The following is a 24,162-nucleotide window of genomic DNA, read 5'->3' on the forward strand; positions in this document are numbered from 1 at the left end:
AATAGTTCATTTCTAGTAGGATTGGGAAGGATTCTTTCCAAGAGAGACTTTCCATGGCCCATCCTAGCTTTCTACACGAGTGGACCCCTACATAACCCATTGCAACCAGTGGACACTGTTCTCTCATAACTTCAACAGCAGCACAGTACTGCAGGTGCAGCTCATCCTCCTGCTGCTGCTCAATCCCTAGGCCAAGAACAAAGAGTATTTGGAGATAGAAGTGCCTGCTTTAGGGACTAGCTGCGAACCCAGTACGCTTATTTTTTTAGTCCTGTTCATAGATCTCTTCTGCTCCAGCCTAAATCATTTTGTTATACTTATAAAATAAACAGCAGGATTTTATTTAGGGGGAAAAGGCCATATGCTACATTTATTGTGAATATAAAGATTTTAAAAAGCAATCATTTGCACATTTATAGATATACGTACACACACACACACACACAAAGTTTTATAAAGATGAAGTATAGTTACTAGCTTTTGTTGATTGTGTTAGTTTACTGGCCAGGTGAGTAAGACACGAGGGAGGGAGCAGGGGTCTCTCAGTGCACATCTATGCTTTTGGAGGATGACTGGAGAACTAAACTTAAAGTTTTTATTTATTTTTGTACTGGGGTAAGCTTTTATTCTATTTTATATGTTTGGTTTTGTTATGCTGCATTTACATTTTGGTGTGATTATTAATTACTTATGTTTTGCAAGTATGACCATTGTTATTTTTTATAGTTTATTTTGGTTTTGGTTTTTGAGGTGGATTTAGTGTTATTTGGGTGGGCAGTCTTTGGCCATTTGGGTTGTAAAAGTTATTTTAATTTTTTTGAATATTTGAGGCTGGTGCCTTTTTTTGTTATTTTTTGATTTTATATATATTGTTTATTTATATTTTAATTTTTGTATATTTATTTAAAATTTGTAATTGGAAGACAAGGGTTTTTTAGAAATAATTTTTTGATTAAAATTTATTATAAAATATGTATATTAAATATTGGTTTTTTTTTTGTTTTAGAACATTTGCTGATGTTATTTTAAGCACTGATTTTAAAACAGATACTTCAATAGTAGCCACAGTTTTACAGAATTATTTTTGGTAACTTTCCAAACATGATAATTAATGACCAGATATTAGTTTTGGACAAACAGATGGTGGTTTTAAACAAACTTATTAATAATGAACAGATTACTCTACATACCCAAAATGCAAAGCCTCACAGAAACTGCTGTGGTGGTTTGTCAAGTACGAAAAGAATAAGTGCATTTTACATAGAATTAATATAACAGAATTAAGCTTTAGGCCTACATTATTCCCCTTTTCACCCTTCAACTTACTAAGTGGAATGGGTCATTTTTTGTCATTTTAAAGCTATGTACTTTGAGTTGATTTTAGCATGAGGTTTTAGTTTAGCGTACATTTTTTTTATTTAACAGCACATAATGCACATGTTAATTAAACAGACACAACTGAGAACTAGTACAATTAACAATGGATGGAAAGCAATAAACAATATGCCTTTAGTTGTAGGAGACCAACCTGTGAAAATATATCAATGATATGCTATAATGTCTTTTTTAGCTGTGCAAATTTTAAACATATTTTTATTAGCATGGGAGATTTGGATGATGTGTTTTTAAATATTTTTTTGGGTTTGCTGCAAAATCGGAGTCACTGTGGGTTTTTTTTTAAGTAGGTGGTTAGTCAGATTAGACCAATTAAGGCCAAGGTTTACAGAAAAGTTTGTCAAATGGGAAATTAAAACTGTTTGTATATTTTTTGTTTTTGGTAAATAATATGTATGATTGCTGGTGTAAAGAACACATATTAAATTTATATTTATTTATTGGCAGTTTTTTTTTTTTTTTTTAAATTTTAAAGATAATTTTTTAGGAATTAACATATACACATTGTTTATTATACAAAACGTGTTACATTTTAAAAATTATTTTATATACATGTTTTAATGACATTTTTATTGCATGGTTTATGGCAGGTAAGGATAAGCATACCCATTTTTGAGGACTTTTTTTAGTGCACTTTTGAGTATTTAATAGTTTTTTTGAGGTTTTTTTAGCCCACTGACTTATAACTCAGGGTAACCAGAAGGATTCCATGGTTAATATTGGGAGTGGGCTTGCTTTTTATAACTTTGCCTCCACAAACTGTTGGTGAGCAATTTTTATAACAATAACAAATTAGATTTTACTATATTCAAATCTACAATTTTCCAGGTGGCCCAAAAGGATCTTTTCGTTTCCAGCTCAATCCTGTGAGGTACTGAAATTGTGATACCTGTGCACCCTCAGAAATACCTAGGCTGCTCTATACCAGTGGCTTGTACTTTCAAAGCTACTGTTGACCAGATGTCAAGTTGCTCTGTAAAGCTGCATTAAAGAAGCCTCACAACAGCCCTCTGTAAAAGAGGACTCTGATGCCTCCATTTTGTCAAAGGGTAAAGGGAAATGGATGATACATAATATTTGGCCCTTATAGCATCTTGCAGCCAAGGATCTTGGTTACAAACATTAATTTAGCCTCGTTCCACATCTGTTATATAAGGAAGAAACAGGCCCAGAACTGGTGAGTGACTTGTCCATAACACAGGTCATAACACAAATCAGTAGCAAGACTGGGGCTAAATGTGCACGACAAATGTCAGTTGATGCAAGTTACACAGGCGTAATACCGCCACCATTGTTATATCACTCGTCCATGTGCATATTTGGCTGCTAGCATCATAGATGACTGATACTGGGGGCGGGGGGCCATAATGTAAAGCAGGGGGGACACGTGACCGCCCCATGTATTGCCAAGGGCGAGGGCAGCCATTCCAGCCAATCCTGCCGGCTCCTGGGGGGCTGGGGCCACAGGGGCAGGGAGCATGTTCCTTTGGGCCCAGCGGGGACCAGCCCCAGCCCAGGGAGACTCAAAGCACCAGTTTCTCTCTGGAGTGCACAGACACCTCAACGGAGGGGATGGAGGAGGGGCGCAGGCAATGTTCCTACCTCCTATTACCTTTCCCAGTGACCCCTACCCTGTGCCCAGCCCAGAGACCACCATGCTTTCCCTGCCCCACCAGTTACCTGTGGGGGTGAGGAGGCTCTGTCCTCCTGCTAAGCCTCCCTCCAGCACACTTCTGTCTTGCTTGGCTGCTCTCTCGCAGCTGGGCCCAGGCAGGGAGTGGAGGGAGCAGGATGGAGCTGCTCCTCACACCGGCTGAGGGTGGTGGCTCCAGGTCACTGCCTCATGTAGTGTGGTAGTTGCCTGAGACAGAGCCTGGCGAGGGAGGCTGCGGCAGCCTGCCATCTCCGCCCGGGCCCAGCTACTAGGTACAGGGACCAAAGGTGCTGGGTGCAGCCGGGGGACAGAGCCCATCTCCTTCCCACCCCAGCAGGCCGAGGAGACATCTGGGGCGGCGCTTGACCACACATGCACTCCCTACACGTCGCCTATGCTCACCAGTACTTGTGTCGATGCAAAGTGCGGCGTCTCAGCATGCCATGCACCACCTTTTAGGGGTTTTTTTGCAATGTGTATGGAGTAGAAATGAGTCAATCAGGGAACTCTGGAACGTAGGGGGTCAATTTCCCAACATGCAACTTTCTCCATCTGATAATGCCATCCCTAGCCCATAATTTTTGCTCTTTTCTTTAAAAAAAAAATCCCACAAACCCACACAGCCCTTGCCACTGTCAGCCATCTCTGACAGAAGCATGGAATCCACACAGCTCTGCATTATTGTCATGAAAGTTGCAAACAGAGGATGAACAATCCTCTGGTATTTGCAGAGCTTCTGGAAGTACTGCAAGAGGCACATGATGATTTCTTTCAAGAGATTGCTAAGGGACACAGAGAAAACCAGTTCAAGATTGTTGGTGGCATTTATGGAGCAGCTCCAGATGGTGGATCACCAACTCTGGGACTGAGAAACAAGCCCTGACTGGTGGGATTGCATCATAAAGTAGGTTTGGGAAGACGAGCAGGGGCTGCACAACTTTCAGATGCAAAAAGCAATGTCCCCGGATCTGTGTGCTAAGTTCCCACCAGCCCTGCGGCACACGGACATTAGAACGAGAGCGGCACTGACAGCTAAAAGCGAGTGGTGATCGCACCATGGAAGCTGGCAATGCTGGATTGCTACCAGTCTATGAGAAATCACTGTGGAGTTGGAAAATCCAGTGGGGGCTGTTGTCATGCAAGTGTGTAGGGCCATTAATCAAATCCAGCTAAACAGAGCTGTGACTCTAGGCAACACGCAGGACATCGTGGGTAGCTTTTCAGCTATGGGGTTCCCAGACTGCAGTGTGTGTGTGGGGGTGGGTTGGCAGCATGAACATCCCAATTTTGACCCCATCCACCTTGCCCCAGAGTACACATCAACAATAAGGGCTACTTTTCTATAGTTATGCGAGCACGGGTGGATCGTTGCTGACAGTGGGCTGGTCAGACAAGCTGCATGATGCTCAGATCTTTAACACAAGACTGTTCAGGAAGTTCCAAGCGGGGACATTTCCCCCTGACTGGCAGATCACCATTCCTGATGTTGAAATGCGAGTAGTGATCCTCGGAGACCCAGCCTACCTCTTGCTCTATTGCTCATGAAGCCATACGCTGGCCAGCTTTAAAGCTCCAAGTAATTTCCTGCTGGCTTGTGATTTCTTTTTTGATGACTTAGAGTTGATCAATTTTACAAATTGCATCAGATTAATTAATGGTGTGTTTTTAACTTAGTAAAATGAGTGTATGTTTGTGCATAGACATGGTTTGGTTTAAGAGTGATTTATGTTTAGCTTACTACTTTAAAAAACACAAAATAGATTCATAGACTTTAAGGTCAGAAGGGACCATTATGATCATCTAGTCTGACCTCCTGCACAATGCTGGCCACAGAATCTCACCTACCCACTCCTGTAATAGACCTCTAACCTATGACTGAGTTGTTGAAGTCCTATATCATGGTTTAAAGACTTCAAGGTACAGAGAATCCGCCAGCAAGTGAGCCGTGCCCCATGCTGCAGAGGAAGGTGAAAAAAACCACAGGGTCTCTGCCAATCTGCCCTGGGGGAAAATTCCTTCCAACCCAAAATATGGTGATCAGCTAAACCCTGAGCATGTGGGCAAGACTCACCAGCCAGACACCTGGGAAAGAATTCTCTGTAGTAACTCAGAACCCATCCCTTCTAACATCTCTTCACACGTCATTGAGCATATTTACTGCTAGTAGTCAAAGATCAGATAATTGCCAAATTATGCTGTCCCATACCATACCCTCCATAAACTTAGTCTTGAAGCCAGCTGGATTTTTTGCCCCAACTACTCCCCTTGGAAAGCTGTTCCAGAACTTCACTTCTCTATTCTTAAACCAAAAGAAGAGTGTCTATATACAAACTTGCACCAGTTTAACTAAAATCTGTAAAAAATGTACCTTCACTTAAATCAGTGCCAGTTTGTATTATAGTGGTCCAAACCAAGATCAGGTGCTGTACAAATGGAGTAAAACAATTCTGTGTCCCCAAGATCTTACAAATCTTTAAGGTCTTAAAGCCAATGCCCTCCTGAATAAAATCAGAATGAGCAGACAAGTGACAGATTCTATTCTTCTGTTGCAATGTAGAGGGGAAAAACAATTTAAATATCATCTTTAGCATAGTAAAAATTATTTCAGAGGAAGCTTCAGGAGATTCTAGTTCATCTTCCACTGTGCAGGTCTTTGACTTTAGAGATCCTGAATCATGATTTATGGGACCATTCTGGCAATATGAGTAGGCAGGGTAGCATCTCTTTCCTGATGGACCTGCTCAGGACTTCAAGGAATGAGAGGAAATGTGACAAAAAGGCATGTTACTTAGTCCCTTGTGCTATAGAACTTAGCTGCTTGTCATGATCAACATCAAAGGTGGTGGTAGAGTTAGAGCACCTGGAAATAAAATATCCACTCTGCCTGGCTGAATTATCTTCATATCCTAAATTACTCTCTGCTGTGCAGATAAAATACAAGCAAATACTAAAAGTCTATTCTTACCAGAACTAGATGATGATTGTGATTTTAGAGTTAAAGGAGCCCTGAGCAGTTCAGGCTCGCTATGCATCTCTCTTACCCTCATTCTGGATCATCTGTCATGATCTAAATGAATATTTTACCATCTCAGGGAAGCATCTAATAATGAGCTGCTCTATCCTCCCCATTTGCAAATTTCATTTGTAGAATTAATGGGAGCTATTTTGATGGATTCTTGTATTTTAACTGTTTGCTTTGATCTCCTTGAGCTGCTGAGCATGACATCAGGGAATGCAAGCGAACACAAGCCCATTTAACTAGGTGGATGCAGGGACAGTTCTATGTAAACAGAACTTAAGGACTTTTACCACATCTAACTTGAGTCCAAGTACAGGATTTAGGAGACGGGCAAAAACTTGGTAGGGCAATTTCCAAGTGATAGATGACTTGACCCCCAGGCACTGTATCTTCATGGAAGATCTGAAATGGTTCCTCTTACAGGTGAGAGCAGCTTTCTCTCCCAACTTCCATGAGAAAATCATCATGCTGAGAAGAGCAATAGCAGCCATAGATAGAGAGGACCCGAGGGGGATCATGAGGCAGAACTTGGGTTTCAGAAGAGATGTAGCTCTAAATATGTTTGAAAGGAGGAGGGCCGCTCCCATTCCACTTTTCTGCCAACTGCTGAGTGCAAAAACTTTTCTATGAAGAGTGCTGGTTGACAACCCAAAATTCAACTGTGCCTGAAGAGCTCCGAGAGCTTAGGGATTGGGGATGTTGTGGGTGAGATGTTCTGTCCACAGCAGAAAGTTGCATACACCTTACTAGAGACTGGAAGTGACTAGATTGCTACTGGACATTAAAGGTACGTCTACACTGCAATTGGCAGCAAGCCTCCCAGCCTGGGTAGACATGTTAGCTCAGCTTGTGTTAGCACGCTAAAATACCTATATTGATGTTGCGGCACTGGCGGAGGCCCAGGCTAGTCACCCAAGCTGAAGTCTCTCTTCCCTCTCCCCCCCCCTCCCCCCCATCTCGGGTCCAAGCTCCCTCCATCACTGGTGCAACATTCACACAACTATTTTTAGCACACTAGCTTAAGCCTTGCTAGCATAGATTTGTCTACGCAGACTGGGAGGCTCATTTCCAGCTGCAGTATAGATATATCCTGAAGGCTTAATTACTGATTGGCTATCCCCATAGCCCCTAGAGCCTGTGGCTCAGACTCTATCCAGGCTGCTAGGGAAAGATCTAGACTGGACTGGAGAAGGGAATAGGGATCTAGAAGGGCAATCTGTGGCTATGAGAAGAAGCATGGCACATTACATTTTTTGAGTCCTGGGAGGAGATGGAATGGGTGTGTGTGCATGGAATACATTTTTCAGGGTCCATGCTCATCCTACGGAAAAGAAGATCTACAGCAGTGCAGAGAGAAAAACATAAGAAGTCTTGAAGTGCAAACTCTCAAGAGCACCTTGAAAGCAAGGGATCCTTCTTGCTACAGAACTGCAAAACAGTTTTTTGTGAATATATACAAGCTGATGCATAAGATATAAAAGCAAGTTGTAGGACAAATAAAATCAAGTGCTGATTCATCCTTGAATTTCTGTGGCCAGAGTAATCTTTTCAGTCATAATTGTTTTGGAAGCATGAGTTTCTAGCATCAATAAGTCTCATCACACCTGAAACTTGTGTCTGTCTTCCTGTGACTAGACTGTTTCAATCACGAAAATGTTGCAGGTGAAAGGAAATAGGCAGCTACTGAGGTCAGTTTTAGGTAATAATACCGAGTCTAAAAAACTTGACTTAAGCCAACTACATCTTATGACCATCTTTAGGTGCATCTCTGCTAGAAAGTGCCCATTTTCCAGCAGTCGCACTTGTGCTAGCAATGGAGCAACTGTTAATGCAGACAGGGCTCAGTGGCTTTTACCACATCACACAAGAATGCTCAAAGCAGATGGTAAAAGTTCCTAAGCACTGTCTACACTCAGTGCTTACACTATTGCCAGAATATAGGTACATCATTTTCTACTGCAGGTAAAGACTTGAAAATGCACCATATTTGAGTTTGGAAAGCCCAGATGCTATTTTGTTATTGTCTGAATACTCATATGGGCTAGGGACTCTTTTTCCTCTCTCTCTCTCCCCACTGGAAGAATGATCTAGGTAAAATAGGTCGGCAACCCACACCTTCAAATTTTGCCCCTAGGAAATACAATACCTACAAGGGTCTATTTTAAAAAATGTACGTCTAACTGAAACAGGTACACTTATCTCTCAGCAGAGATGAGAGGAAGGTGTATAGTTATCCAGCCTCAGAAGATCTAGTGTACAGAGAATTTGGCCCTGAGGGAAACAGTCACCACAGTGTTGATTATCACTGTGGAATTGCAGGATGGATGATTGTTCTTCCCTTCCTCTGGTTTGTGAGGTATCATTTTGCTTGAAAACCACCTTAAATCCCAAACTGAAAAATTTGCTTTGCCGAAGTAAAAACACAGAGGTCCCTTTACTTAAGAAGCAAGCTAGACTAAAGGTGCTTTTAAACAGCTGAATCTGTTTATCTGTGACAGAGCAAGTGGAAGAGAAGCCCAGCTGCCTGAAATAAAGTCATGGGTTGTACAGAAATACTTTTATGACTAGGTAACTTAAAAAGGCCCATATTGGATATATTGCGAGTGCCTCGACAGGAATTGAAGTGTAGTGAAGAAACTTGCAGCAGTGAGCTCATTTTCTCTAGATGGACTCTCCTAAAATTTTACTTCTGGGCTGAGAACAAAGCATGAGAAATTTCAGCTCCAAAGGCGATGGTGGTTTTCTGTTTTTTGGGGGGTGGGAGGTGAAGGGGCCCAAAAGCGTAGGCACTGGAAAATAGCAGGCAAGTGTTCATAATCTCAATTTAGGTAAGACTTTGAAAGTGGCATTTAAAGCATATTTTTACTCATTCACTGAGCTGGCACTGCTTAATCTTTGTCTCTGTTGCATGGGTTCTTCAGAATTACACAGATCACGCTATCAAATAGCCATCTCTCTCCCAGAGCAGTTTTCTTATGGAACCACCAGTCAAATGAATGGGATGTTAGGACATGCTAGCTGTTTTCAACTGCACCGCCTTAGCTTTGTGCAATATATTCTATATAAGACACCTGGGCAGGTCATACTCACTCATTCTGTATTCATTTTGAGGCCATCTTTGAAGTCTCACTCATGCAAAAGATTTTACAATATATTTCACTGAGACATTTAAAATATGATTCTTAATTTGTCTCCTATTTGAAATCCTGTTGTGAAACAGAAAACATTTGCTTTCAAATGGTTATAGTTTAGTGCCAAAGTTAGCCTTTCCCCTAATAGGGAGGCTATCTATAATGGGGGAAAAATCAAGATGTTTCTCACCCATCTGATTTTAGACTCATAATTGCCGTTTTCTAGAGCTGGTTGGAACATTTGCATGGAAGTGAAACTTGGTTGAAATATGCTGCTGCAAAGCAGAAGCATTTCATGGAGATGTATCTGTTCAGACAAACTTTTTGTTGGGAAGGTTTTTTGAGAAAATACTTATTCTATAGCCTCATGGTTAGGGTACTGGGATGTGGCAGATTCAGGTTCAAATCCCATGCATCAGGCAAAGTAAGGACTGAACCTGGAACTCCTACATGCCAGGCCAGTAGCCTTACCACCAGGATAGACACACCCGCCTCCTTCCCAATCAAAGAGCTAGTTTTGATCCAAAAATGAACATTGACAAGTCCATCTTTGAGAATGTTCACAAGGCTTTGGTTTTGTTCCCATACAGAATGAAAATATATTTTAAAACCTCAAAAGTTGCCATGAAAAGGAATTGTCCTTCTCTGGCCAGCTACCTTTTGACCATGAAGACCATTTTTGACAGAAACACTTGAAGAAATACTTAGACTTTCCAAGGGATTCTGGTGCATTCTCCAAAATTTAATGTATGTCTACAGTCAAGACTTCTGAGCAGCTCAGTAGTTTTTGACTCAAGGTCATTTAATTTCTAATAGAAAAGTAAATGAGTGGACCAACACAGGGTTCAGTGTTTTCCTACTTATTTTATTTACAATATGTACAGTTCCTACAGAATATGGTTTCTATCAGAAGGATACTAGATAGCAAAAACACAGCACAGCTTAGATCTACAAACTGATAACCACAGCTAACAAGAAACCCATAGGACCCACTGACTGGTCCAAGCCTCAGGTTTGAAATACTTAGGACTCTCTGGAACGACAGGTTCACATCCCAGCAGTGTCAACTCAGAAGGGTGAAGGGCTGAGGTAGATACAGTACACTGAGTTCCACATAGTTTACTATGCATGTCTGTCAATACAAACCCTGCCTGGTTTGTATCAGTACAGGTTTGCCTGATGGTGCCAGCCAAATCCCTCCTCATCACGTTAAGTGTGCTTGCTGGTTGCCACACTCAACTCCAGATGCAACTCTTTCAGTGGTGCTGTATGTATACAGCTGGTAAAGCACTTTGGGATCCTCTGGAATGAAAAGCATTATATAATACACACACACACACACACATAAAATACACACACACACACACACACACACACACACAGAGTCATATTTTTTCTATTTTTATAGCAGGAATTCAGGTTGCCCATTATAATACTGTGATCCTGCGTAACAGTGCTGGCCTTATTTTCTTGTTTTACCATGATAATTTAATGCAGTCAGCGTCTATTACTTGGCTATGATCCAAAATGCAAACTCAAAATGGAATTTATTTTGCAGATTACATTGTGTAATTGTAAATTCTTAAAATGAACTAAGGAGAATGCATCTGAGATAATACCCTACTTTCCTCTTCTCTTCATAGTTTAGGTATTTCAAATATTCACACCTTCAAGGCTTCTAAATCTTTCCCTCCTCAAATAGAAAGTTACTTGTGCTCCAAGTCTTCTCAGAAAGCTTCAGTGACGAAGAGGAAGTTGAAAGGAACAAAATGCTTTACATATGTGGGGTCCTTTAAAAATAGATACCCTATTACTATCAATAAGCACATGATAGTGAAGGAAGTAAAACTACAGAACTGACATTAAAAGGCACCCAAGAGCTTACTGCTGCAAAAGTGAAATGGATGTTTTCTCCTTAAGTATAAAAAGCAATTATGATTACTTGAGATATCTACTTAAATAGGCCAACGGTCCATATTACTACATTGTGGAACTCTGGAGGGCTCAATGACTTTCAAGATCTAGATGGATTTTGTACTAGGCTACCCTAACATTTACATCCAAGTAATGTAGACAGGGCCTATACTTCTGTGTGGCACAACTTACTTTTAGTACAAACTATGATATTTACCGAGGGCATCTAAAGAACAATCTGAGCACTCTAAGCACCAGTTGCCCTGGATTGCAGCACAACCCTCACCAGTTCAACACAAACAAGGAAATCCTTATTCACTTAAAGCATGCTATTTAAACCACTTTTATCCAGCTGAAATGGATAAGCTAGCGAAAAACTAATATAAACTTGGGCTTACCTTGATTGGAAATAGACATAATTAAAAGCAACACAACATACAATTACAAAATCCCCAAAAAACCTCCAAACAAAACAAAAAACCCCACCACACTGATATTTAAAACCAGAAGTAGGAGATTAAACTAATTTTAAAACTGAAATAAGAGGGGGAGGGAGGAACCCTATATAGATTTAGTTAAAAAACAAGCACTCCTGCTGTTTTTGACAACAACCATAATCAATCTCAGAAAAAATTATAAAGGCCATCACATGTATATAACCCCTATTAAATGTTTATTGATAGGTCTGATGAAAGTAAACTTCTAAGAATGTTTTGGATTATGAATACAAGGAACACATTACAGCAATAATCTATAAATCTATTGAGAGCTTACCTTTAGAGACTCCAGATTTTACTTTACACCATTTATAATATTAGACTTGAGAATCTGGACCACAAAATTTTTGTACAAGGCAGGCAGAGTCATCTACTACAAAGACTCTACTACAGCTTTACAAACAAACTAGTAAAATAATTTTTTCATTCATCTTATTTGTACATGGTTCCCTCCTGAAAAATCTTTTATTTCTGAAGCTCAAATGTGACTAGTTAGAGGCAAAACACAAACAAAAGAAACAAAACCAAAAAGAGTCACAAACAAAACAATCCCTCCCAGACCACACCCAAACCCCAAAAACAACCAAACCCAGGGTTATACATTGGCAACACTGAAATTAAAAAACAAACAAACAAACAAAAAAACATCTTAGTAAATGAAAACAGTTCCCAAACTGTACTTCCAAGGAGAGTAGAAATCTTCTTCAACCTCCACGTCATCACTCATTGAAGTAAAATTTTATAGAAAATTTTATTCAACATACAACATTTTCCAGCAAAAAAGGCAATATACAGGAAGAGTTGTTGTACACTGCGGCTACAGAAACAAAATAAAGTACTGGAAAAGAATGTAAAATTAAAAGTGTGAATTGCTGATTCTATTTTTACTGCACTCAAAACTAGACACTCAGCTGGCATTAGCTCCAAAATAAAAGGAAGCATCTGGGGACTGAAATAAAACTACACACAATGAATATCAACATCAGTGAAATTCACTTGCAGACTCACCCAACAAAATTAACCTCCAAGTGTTAAATTGTACATGTTCATTAAATATTCAATTTTGTTTTTTCTTTTTCTTTCTTTCTTTTTTTTCCTTTTTTTTTTTTTTTTTTTTTTTTTTACAAAGTCAACAGCTTACTAAACACTAGTGAGCATGCCCTCTGTGCTAAAAGGCTATTTCTTGTGTTTTTTCCCCTCTCTTCCCATGTTAACTAAATTAATTATATTTATAATCCTTTCACCTGCTTTTGCCAACTTTGAGTGTCATTCTATTTGTCAAAAGGCAGCATAGTAAACCTTAATGGTATTTATCAATGTTTTAAATTTAATAAAAATACCCAAATACCTTTTAGGACTCAGAGCATCCACTTGGCAAAATTGGATGCAAGGTAGCGATTGAACAAAATAGGAACTAGTTTATTTAAAAAGATCCTATGAAGCTGGAGGAGACAAAAATCCCGAATAAGTGCCAACAATGTACACAATGAAGTAGAGATTGCTATTTATTGATGATGTGAGTGTTTTGCATTTACAAATGCACAAAAATGTCATTTAAAGTATAACTGAAGGAAATAAATCTGACGTGAGTCTAAACATAAGACTTACTAGCTGCAGTGATAAGGAATACCACACCAGGAAGGGCAGCCAGCCAGCTTATGCCATCTATAAACGTACTACAGACAAATATTTTGCCAATGTCAACTGTTCTACTAAATTCTTCCCTCATTATGCTGACAATTGCCTTGCATTACGTTTACCATAAAATAACTCTCATTGGCATCCAAGCTTTATAAAAACACCTTCATTTTGCTCAAAAAGGGCAGTCAATAGATACAGAGAAGCCAAACTGAACAGCCTCAACAAAATAAAATTAACATCAGCAGCAAATCCTCTTGCTGAAGACTTCAGATATAGTGCACGTGTACCAAAGTTCTACGGTTGTTAAAAAGGTGCACACACACACTGATATTTTGTCCCTTGCCTTGAACAAACTGGTTGGGTAAGTCAGTTATGGATTTTAATAGCTTTTTCAAGGTAAGTGTAGCGACTTCTCTTTGGGGCTTTATTGAAATGATCAAGCCCTAGCCATGGCCTGGGATGAGACATGTTGCCTAGAAGAGAGAAAAAAACAAAACAACTTTTAAGACAAAGTAGCAACCCTACATTTCCACAAAATATTGCATGCCCATTACATGGAACAGCCTGAATCTTACAGTACTGAAGCAATCCAGAAGTCAGTAGAACATTTTCATAGCAACTACTGCATTTCCATTAATACACTAAACTGTGTCCTTGGATTCACATATATTACTTTAGCTGATGCTGCCCAAATTTTACAGACAATATGCTAAAAGTGAAAAATTGCTGTATTTCTTTTAAGCCAAGAGACATTAGTTTGAATGCATCTGCTTTCATAGCTCTCTGAATAAAAGAGATGTTAGACCTGTTTTGAAGAGGAAAACACCATCCAGACATACCAAGTATTGGAGGCTATGTTATTACTGTCATATTTTAGGTTATTCTTGCCACGTGATTTACTTAAACTTAATAAAATTGAAGTGCCCTCACATCAATTAACGTTTTAGTGGGAATTGTTAAAGCAATCATGTAATTGGCTGATTTTAGTCATCCAGAAAAGTTCACAAGCTGAAAGTATTAAAAAGACAAGAATTTTGTCAGCTGTCCTATTCAATACTTTGTGTTGCCCATGGTTAGTTTTCATTATGTATTGTAATCTCTTTAGAACACAGTCTATACATTTCTTAGAAAAGGAAGAGAGTTCTCTTTAAGATGTCCACAATGCATCAAATGTTCTTTGAAGTGAAATGAAGAAGACAGTATCTTAAAAACTCTACAGCAACGAGGGCCTGCTACTGGATTCAAATCAGCCAACTGTGATGACTGAAGTGTGAAATACTTGACCTTTTTCTTCAAGGTTTGTGCGTGTTCACTTTGGATACATTTTCCGCAACAAAAAAGTAAATTCTCTTTCATCTTGGCATAACGGACAGTGCATTACAAAAATAAATGTAATCAATGCCTTTTAAAACTTATACCATCCGACATTGTAACTCTAATTACCACATTGTTAATGACAGGAAACTAGTATTCTTTTTCAGGTCTTATCTAGACTAGGATTTAAAAGTGTGGTGTTAGAATGCTAGCTAACTTGTTTTAAAAGCCTAGTTAACTGCTGTGCCTTGCTACACACGTGTTAAATTGGTCCAATTAAGGCCTAAAACACAGCTTTATATCGACCTGTTTAGCATGTGCACCGCTGCAGCATTTAAGTGATTCAAATTCTCTCCTGCATATGTAAACCTTTATATAAGGTAAGGTATATGCTGGTAAATTATATGGAGGTAAACTTTTCTAAACTGCCTTTAGTCAAATTTAAAATATTTTCATCTCAGTGCATTGTAATTGCAACTGCATTTAATTTCTTTGCAAGTGCCATGTTCTTTATCATCTGATTTTCATTACCAGTTTCAGTATTTCCTTCAATCTAGTTTACCTGCTAGTTTCCCATTTGGCTTTTAGAACACCTATTTTAATTTAATCGCCACTGTCTGTTAGTTATTGAAAAGCTCTAGCCTTCCACCCGACCACCCTGAGAACCATGCCCTTTTTAAAAAGAACATTCTCAGAACTCAGTTTTCTTCTAGCACAGGGTGACATGATACTTGCAGCACTCTTTATTTAAGTATGGAGCATATTATGAACTGTGGGCTAATACACCTGTTTGTGCATCTGTAAAACTTTTATTAGAGAAATCATGGACAACTATGAATAATTAAGGCTATGGGCATGAGCTTTTGTGAACGATGACCATTAGTTGGACAATGACACATTTTTTGTTACAATTGCAATTAAATAATTAACAGAAGTTGGGATCCTTTAAAAATCTGTAAAGCCCAATTGTAAATTCAAAGCTGCCTTTTCCTAGTGGGACCTCTGAGAGAAGGCTGTAGTGCAAGCATTGCTTACTTTCCCCTGGGTAAAAAGCCTACAGTGTGCATTGGTTCTGCTTCTCTCTGTGCAAGCATGGTGAATGGAGCTTTAAGCATTAGTTAAGTAAAGAACAGGGTACACAGACAAGTGGAGATTAGGGTTACATTTCAGTACAATATCTGAGCTCTTAAAGTATATCTCTATAGCATCCCTTCATTAATACTCTGTTCCTGTTTCATTCCCACCTTCACTGAACCCTTATTATGACCTGTCTTTAGAACAAATGGATATAAAACATTTGAGTTAAACACCTCTTTGGGGCAGTCTTAAAATTAAGAGGCTCCCAAGAATGGAGCCTTGTACTAGATAGCAATACAACGTACGTATGTTACTCCAATAAAAATCAGGAAATCAAATATTTATACAAATTAGAGTAAGATGTGCAATTTAGCAAAGATTTTAGCTTACACGGCAGCTTTCTTCTATTGTACAATATATGTTCAACAGTACTCTGTTAGGCACACAGCTTTATTTAACTCATGGGAGAATAATAAGTGGTTCTAAGTGTGTGAGAGTATATACATTAAGAATGCAAATCTCCCATGCTAACTAACCTACACACAACACAGTGTACATATACATTTTATATTTATATATACATATAATGAATGAACAGGTACATGAATGAACAACTACATAAAGCATGCTCAGTTTGTGGACAGTAATGTATTTTTTTATTTACTGAGTCAGGGATGACTGAATAACCAACAAATGTCAGAGCAACTGCTGCCATTTAAAAGAATACAGTCAAATAAATCAGCTACTCACCGGGTTGGGGCTCAAAATCTTTCAAGTTCACTTCATACTCGTCTTCGTTTAAGTACTGGTGTCGACCCATCATTACAATGGCAAACTTAAACTTCAAAAGGAACAAAATTGTTAAGAGTCTGGACGGGAGTAAACTCTATAAGTCTTTTCAGCTATCTATATTTGGTATAGTAATGCAGAAAGAGTATTAATCTGAAATGGTACATATTCCAAACAAAGGAGGGGGAAACCCTATAAAATATTATTTCTAACATTCCCACATAGCACCTTCTTCCCTTTTCTCCCTGCTGCTCCTCCCATAATCTGACAAAAACTCAAAAGTATTTATCTAAACTGAGCCTCTTATGGTAAAACAGCTGCTCTATAATCCTTAAATACATTGTGTTAGAATTTTCTTTTTTATTTTGAACTCAGGATCTATAAATTGCAATATGAACTCTTCCCAACATGATGTTACCTTTTCAAATTCTTTTTCTTGGATGTCCAGCATTGTTTGAATTCGCTTCATCACCTCTCTGAAGTGTTCACCCTAATAATTTTTTAAACAGTAGATATAAAAAAAATAATTTAAAATATCAACATTTTAGAGAGAAATTGAATAGACGCTGTTGTGATATTCCTGTCAAATGTTGCACTGAATACAATTACCTAAATTATACAGTTATTTCCAAAAATTATTACAGAAATTTCAGTACCACCTACTGTGAGATAGTAGTAATGTGAAATCTACATTTTTAATTCACATGAGGTCATTCCTGGTTTTTATGCAAATTGTTCATAATTTGATCAAATACTTGTTTAGATATGTTTGCACAACTTTTGACGTGTGTTAAGGCTAAGGCCAAGATACAAAGTGAGAAGTTTGGCAACCAGAAGAAAACTAGTGTTCTAAAAAAATTGCTTATGGAAATACTTTCTCTAGTACATTGCCATTTTAAGTCCATATAACCTGTGAATTTTTGCCCTCAGTTAGCATTATCTTTGAAATCAGGTATATCTGCCTTGTGATATTCTTATATTATAAACCCCCAAAAGATGAATTACTGGAAAAGGCCAAAAAGAAAAAGGATCAATCAAAAGCCAGCCATTAAGAACAGGAAAAAACAAAACAAGTGGGTACTATTTTTAAGGGAGGCCAAGGTTTATTTGGCACTGATCAGAAACATGAATACACACAGCCAGTCTCCCTGAATTCTGTGACAATACACACATTTCTGAGTCCAAGAATCTTACAAAACTAGATAATCTTTATACAAACTGGCATGAGAGAGCAAAAAAAGATGTTAATTTTCAAAATTCTAACACAATTGTTTTCAATCTTGCAGTGCTTCATTGTCCTTTAAGATAAAGTGTATGATAAGTGTTAAAAACGAGCCATTTGAGTTATGAGCTAATGAAGTTACATTGGAATGAGGATTGTAGAAAGTGTCATGTGCTCATTTTTCACAGCCATCACTGCAAAGAGGAGCCAATTTTCTTCATATTAGCCAAAAAGTTAACCTTTAGGCAAACACTAACCATGAGAAATTTCAAGCCATAAGGAATATTTTAATTACAATTGTGCCTCAAAGTCCCAACTGATATCAGGGTCTCATTATGTTTGGCACTATACATATGTACTGTACGCATGCATGCATGCACACACAGGAAGACAGTCACTGCCTCAGAAATACTGCAGTCTAAAGAGAGGCGAGACATTATAAATTTTGTATATTAAATATACATACTTAATATATAATATTAAAATAACCAAAGGCAAGAGAGGAAATATCTCTATTTTTACAAATGGGGAACAGAGGCACAGATATATTAAATGACGACCGGAGTCACAGAGGGAATCTGTAGAAGCAGCAGGAATGGCTGGATCCCATGTCATTGACTTAGTCACTAGACCACCATTCCTCCTGAATTCTGTAAGTCAGAACAGATGGAAAACAAATTGCAGAACAGAATAGTTCTGAGAAGCACTTCTATAAAAGTGATGCTCTAATACATAAATTGACACCTATCACACATCTGTCCATATAGGAAGTTAAAGAACTGTTAAACAAAATAATGTCACAAGGAAATAACAGAAATGTGCCATACCTGGTGTATCCTCAGCAAGAATGGAATTCCAAATGTCCCAAAAACCTCTTTGTGGAAATGTGCTACTGTGATTAGCATCTCATTTTCCTTATCTATATCTACCTGGTCCAGAGGGATTTCCTATATTCAGATTTAAAAACAGTGATCATGATAAATTAAATTGAAAACAGCCAAAACAAACATTAAATATAAAATATTAGAAAATGTAACTGACTAATACATACATAATTAACAATTTGACCAACAAATGATATATAATTATATAAATATTTAAAAAGCTAAATGAGTTTCCCATTTGACAAAACATATTTAAAAAAGTCTTTTCTGTAAGAGTATGGGGATTGAAGGGAGAACTTCTCCCACAGAGAGGCTTTCCCCATATCCCATACAATTTTTTAATGGCTTGTCTGGCAAGGATCTCAGATTGTAGGACCTCTGTAGTGAGATATTTCACACTTAACTTGAAGTTCTGGAAGAGGTCAAATGTTGTCCTTTCTTTTTACCCTTTCTTTTGAAAATTGCTTTTTTGACATGATATGGAAGTACCCCTATTTCTAGAGGACTTCTCTTATTTGCCTTTTTCTTTAACTGACAGCAGAAGCCGGAAGTCCTCAGGAGCACTGATTTGCTCACAAACTGTCAGTAAGCGGCTGCCGGGGTAATAACACAATAACTCTTTCCTGTTTCCTTGCAATACAAATTTGTATTGACAACATAATTTCCTTTGTGTACTTATGAGTTCTGATATAAGTGAAGTTCTGAATGCTTAAAATTATTTAAAGCAAAAAAAAAAAAAAAAAAAATTTTTTGAGGCATCTAATGCAAATCTTGAGAAAAGTCACACCTAATGACCTATCTAATCTGACTCAAAAATCTAACCTTAATTAAGAAGGAAAGGAATAAAGTATGCAGGCACAAACAGGCTTACGACTTGGAAAGTAGGGCCTAAGCATAAAAATATACAGTATGAGTCCCTGTGTGAACAAAGGAATTACTGCTGATGAGGGAATTTTCTCATGGATAGCTCCTTGCAAAGCTTTCATTTCCTGTTACAAAAACATTTGAGCATAAAATGTTAAGAGTGGAATTGTTATAGGATCAAGAATCTCAAGCTATTTTGAAGTGAAGGAGAAATATTTTACTATCTTTGCCATAATTTTTTTTAGAAAATCCCTCTAATGAGCTAGTTCACTCAAATGGTCACAATATTTGAATATCAGAATCTATGGATGGATAATTACTATTTGGAGAATGTGGCCCTCTCAAAAGCAAGAATCTCACATTTCTCTTTAAAAAAAACACGTAATATTTACCTCTATTCGAAACGTTCGACTTGTTGCCGGTGATAAACACTCTAACAGCTCATCTTCCTGATGGACCCCAATTATTTTGTAGCTCACAATTTCTAGAAGCCTTAAAACCAAAATGAATAGGAAAAGAATTAAAATCAATGCAACATGCATCTACTAAATCTTTAGCATATATTATTATATTCAGAATTAAATTTTAATACTGAATATTTTTAAAATGTGTTCCTACTTTGGAATAAGTAAGCAGTAGACTCAGTCCTGAAGAGTCAGTGTATCTGCAGCATAAGCCAACAGATGTTTATTTAAATTATGTTCTGAAGTCTCTCCAGTTATATAACAGTCTTTATTTTTTAATTTTTGGAAAATTAATGGCATGAACTGTTGGAAAATGCAATACATTTGCAATTTAATTGTCTGAATTTGCAGGTGAAATCAATGAATGCTAAGTGTTGCTAGGATTTAATTCTAGGAAGTAGAATTATATATATTTTTACGAATTTAGCTCATATTAATAGTTGCAGATATTCCAAAAACTAAGAGCTCTAATGCCCTTAACAGTTTTTAAACTCACAGTGACAGACTATGTTAATTTGCATTTGATTTTTCATTGTATTTTAAAGCACAAATAGTTAATTTAGGTGAAATCAACACTATCATATTTATTGATCTATATTTTATCATAACTGTCTTTTCTAGCTACCTTTTCTACTTACCTTAGTTTCCCCGAACCTTTCTCACAGAGTTCTACTGCTTTTTTACATTCTTCTAACAGGTCCCGTACACACCCATGCTTATCTGGATATAGTGTTATTTCCTTTATAATACAATATTTAAAATGGAACAATCAATGATTAGAGAAATTTCAAAGTGGTACAATTACTAAAAAATATGTAACGAATCTTGTGTTTTTGGTTTAGCTCTTAAAATTCAACATTACATAAATTGCCACATGTTATCACAATACCATCCAAAGGCTTATGAGAAAAGAAATTACAATGAATCCAGTGTGGTAGATAAAATTGTACTCACCTCTTCCCTAAATTGGCTATTTAGCCATATGCACTTAAAACTTCTCCTGTTTTCAAAGTCAGTAATTTTCATTTTAAGCTAGAAAAAACAGATACACTTTAGACATTCTTGTAAAGGCAACAAAAGCACAAAAGCACAGTGGTATAAATAAGGACTCATACCTGCTGATAGTAAAGTTTTTTAGGTTGTCTAGGTTTGAAGAACTGCAGGAGATCTCTTAAAGTACCTTCATAATTATGTCTAAGAGGATTACCTGGGCCATCCCTATAACTATACAAGAAAACAACACAAATATCACTTTGTAATCCATTGCCACATAATAAACTTCTTTTGAGAATGCAAAGTAAATTTAACTTCCAGTACTGACATTTACAAAATTTCACCTTGGTATAAAACTGGCATGCCCAGCCAATGCAGCACTATATTCACAGTGCTTTAAGGGGAGAGTTTCAAAAGTACTTAAGGGATTGAGAAGCCTGAGTAAGTCCCACTAGCTTTTAGTGGGAGTTTTTTAAAAAAAAGTCTCATGTTTAATCTTTATGCAATGGCAGATAGATGTTCCTCCAACAGTTAGAATGACTTAGTGTAGCAGCACTGTGGTTCTACTATACTTGCTGTAGTTACTAGAGGATTAATTTGTGGAGCCACAGGATAAAAATACAATATTCTCTAGTGACAACAGTACAGAACCTATAAAAAGCTGTAGTAGGCTACTAAAACCAGGCACATGATCCCTGAGGAACAAGGAAGATATTTAATTTTAAAGAACTATAGCAAGGGCTACATTTGCTAGTGTAAGACTAGAGTATAATTCCTCTCAGATTATGGGCCCATATACACCACAGGAATAACTACTGATGTTCTGTTGTCTCCCACATTATGCTATAATTTTCTGATGACAGAAAACAGACTTTTACAATTGTGTTTGGACACAATGCATCAGCGTGCCAGCAATGGTGAGAGGAGCTGTCGATGCTCTTATTTCATGTGCACCCCACTTAGAACAGAGAAGGGCTCTCTATCCCATGCATGCTCATGTCATTGATACTCATTCATCATTCCCACACCCCCAAGAGACAGCCCCATTTCCAACTAAAAACATATCCTCACTGAGATAAACCATATACTCTTCTTTCTTGAAACAGTTAGCCTCCATTAAAGAGTCCTGAGACATCCACCCATGGACACTGCTACACCTCCCCCACTTTCTGTTGATCTCCCACAAACAAAGGAGAAGAAGTGTGATTTCTTTAACTTCCTCTTCTGCTACTTAGATTCCTCATCCCACCCATTTGTGGCTAATCATTCCTCATCTGATTATTTTTTCCCATCAGACAGAGACTCAGGAAGGAAGGCCCCTCTAACACCTGGTTAATGCTTCCTTCCATTCCAACCCAATGACATATTTTGCCATCTGAAGTCTGCAAGTATCAATTTGAACTGAGGCCAAAAAACCCTAAATATAATAGCTTTAGATGTAAATAATGAAAAATACTTTTAATCCGTTTTGTACATAGACTGCCTTTCCCAGAAAGGCATGTTCAATTCAGTGTTCAAAGAGCGCTTCATGGAAGTATAACAAAAACCTCTGTATTTGCATCCTTTGGTATAATCAAAAATCACTAATATGTCAACTTTAGAAATTCAAGTTTGCAGTTCACTTTAGCTCATTGTCTTTCTTCTTGAATGACATTTCTCCAATTCCCTTGATATAAAACTTTCCATTGTAGCTACTACCCTTTAATTGAAGGATTCCCTTTAAAGCTAATCAACATAATTCTTTAAACTGTCTAGACAATTTGCTGCAAAGTGATGCATTCAAAACCCTTATGAGCCCAGAGAGATACATCTGCTGTCCTAGTGTTTTGTGCAGCAGCACATTAACAGCATACCAAACATCTAGGTTAATGCTCTCTTCACACATCAGTTTGGTCAACAATGTCAAACATAGTGTTCACAATATGCAATTAAATGCACGTTTTATAAAGTTCGTGAAAATAAATATTTGGTGGCGTTAGCTGAAATAAAATTTAACTAAGCAAAGAATTAATTTTGTGGCAATGAGGAAAAAGTTATTAAATGATTAAGTGACAACCTAACTTTATTCCTTAGTTTTAAATTCTTTAAAATTAGTTTAAAGAATATTTTGTAAATAATGACAAAGCTAAGATAGAAAATTATATTTACATGAACTCATCTTACCCCTGGGACTTGAAAAACTGTAGTAGCATTGGGTCTGTATTAAGTCTTTGTGCAACAGTCTTTGCAACCTGTGAAAATAAAGTTTTTTTAAATTCTAAATGACTAATCATTTATGACCCTGAGTTGTCTAGGGTTATGCATAATGCTATCTCCATATTAGGCTTCAAGAATCCAGTCAGAGACATAGAACACATACTCCCTATATGAATGGTGACGCAGTCCAGGATCATATGTATTTGATATAGTAAGTGGATGGCCATCACCAGTTCTTGATGATTCTAGGTCCATTAACACCTCGTAGGAAAATGGGTTGCATAGGTATACATGAGAGCATAATTTGGCTGAATCGTTAATACTGGTGATGATACAAAAATCAGAAACACGGCTGACTTTCAGATCCAAAGGGGAAAACATTCTAAAAACGCAACATCTTTTTACCTGTACACCGCACACATTTTATTTGGAAGTCACTCTCAGAATATAAGCAATCCCACAATATCATTTTCAGAGTCACTTTTCAAAACAGAATAGCATTTTAAGAAATAAAGTTCTTGTGGTTATACAATCAACTGCTATTAGTAATGAAAATGAAAGTCATGTTAACACAGGCAGAATCTCTAAATATATTTAAGATTTTCTGTGAGCCATAAGTAGCTCTTTAAGGAAAACTTTAAAGAGGCAAGGTTGAAAGTATGAGAAGGAAGCTGGAATTATTTGTTTCCAGTAGAACACACAATGTGGTAGGTGAAAAAACAGAAATGAAAGCACAGCCGATGCCCTGAAGAACTTCTTATAAGAACATTTTATCCAAAGAGTAGTGTCTTGACCTACTAATTAATCTGAACCTGATTTTATTATATAAAAACACCTCATGCTGCTATGACTGAGAAAACAAAAACAATAGAATGGAATACATACCTGAAAATAATTCATTCTATTGGACAAAGTAACAACAAATCCAGGATCATTGGGGATTGTTTTATCACAGAAAATAACATCAACACGATGGTATAGGTCTCTGAAGTATTCTTTCGCTGTTGGCAGTTCACTGTTATCATTTTCTGGGTCATCCCTACAAAAACAGAAATTGTACCATCTATATTATACAAGTAGTTAGGGGTGTTAAACATGTTTCACAGTA

The 24,162-nt window shown here is 37.5% G+C and overlaps 1 protein-coding gene across 1 annotated transcript in view; it reads right to left on the bottom strand.

Moving 5' to 3' along the window:
• Positions 1–12,342: 12,342 nt before the first annotated feature.
• The window catches only part of USP7 (ubiquitin specific peptidase 7), an 88,906-nt gene continuing 77,086 nt past the window's right edge, over positions 12,343–24,162 (bottom strand). Inside the window, exons 22-31 of the mRNA XM_067551292.1 lie at positions 23,940–24,093; positions 23,022–23,089; positions 20,981–21,089; positions 20,820–20,897; positions 20,504–20,604; positions 19,794–19,893; positions 18,481–18,600; positions 16,850–16,921; positions 16,393–16,483; positions 12,343–13,724 (exon numbers count right to left, since the gene is read on the bottom strand). Coding sequence (XP_067407393.1) covers positions 13,618–13,724; positions 16,393–16,483; positions 16,850–16,921; positions 18,481–18,600; positions 19,794–19,893; positions 20,504–20,604; positions 20,820–20,897; positions 20,981–21,089; positions 23,022–23,089; positions 23,940–24,093 — 1,000 coding nt within the window. The 3' untranslated portion in view covers positions 12,343–13,617. The remainder of the gene's footprint in view (positions 13,725–16,392; positions 16,484–16,849; positions 16,922–18,480; positions 18,601–19,793; positions 19,894–20,503; positions 20,605–20,819; positions 20,898–20,980; positions 21,090–23,021; positions 23,090–23,939; positions 24,094–24,162) is intronic.

The sequence above is a fragment of the Emydura macquarii genome, unplaced genomic scaffold (genome assembly GCF_026122565.2).
Source record: "Emydura macquarii macquarii isolate MOO-44397 ecotype Brisbane River unplaced genomic scaffold, CSIRO-AGI_Emac_v2 contig_1348, whole genome shotgun sequence".
In the NCBI taxonomy this organism is placed as follows: domain Eukaryota; kingdom Metazoa; phylum Chordata; order Testudines; family Chelidae; genus Emydura; species Emydura macquarii.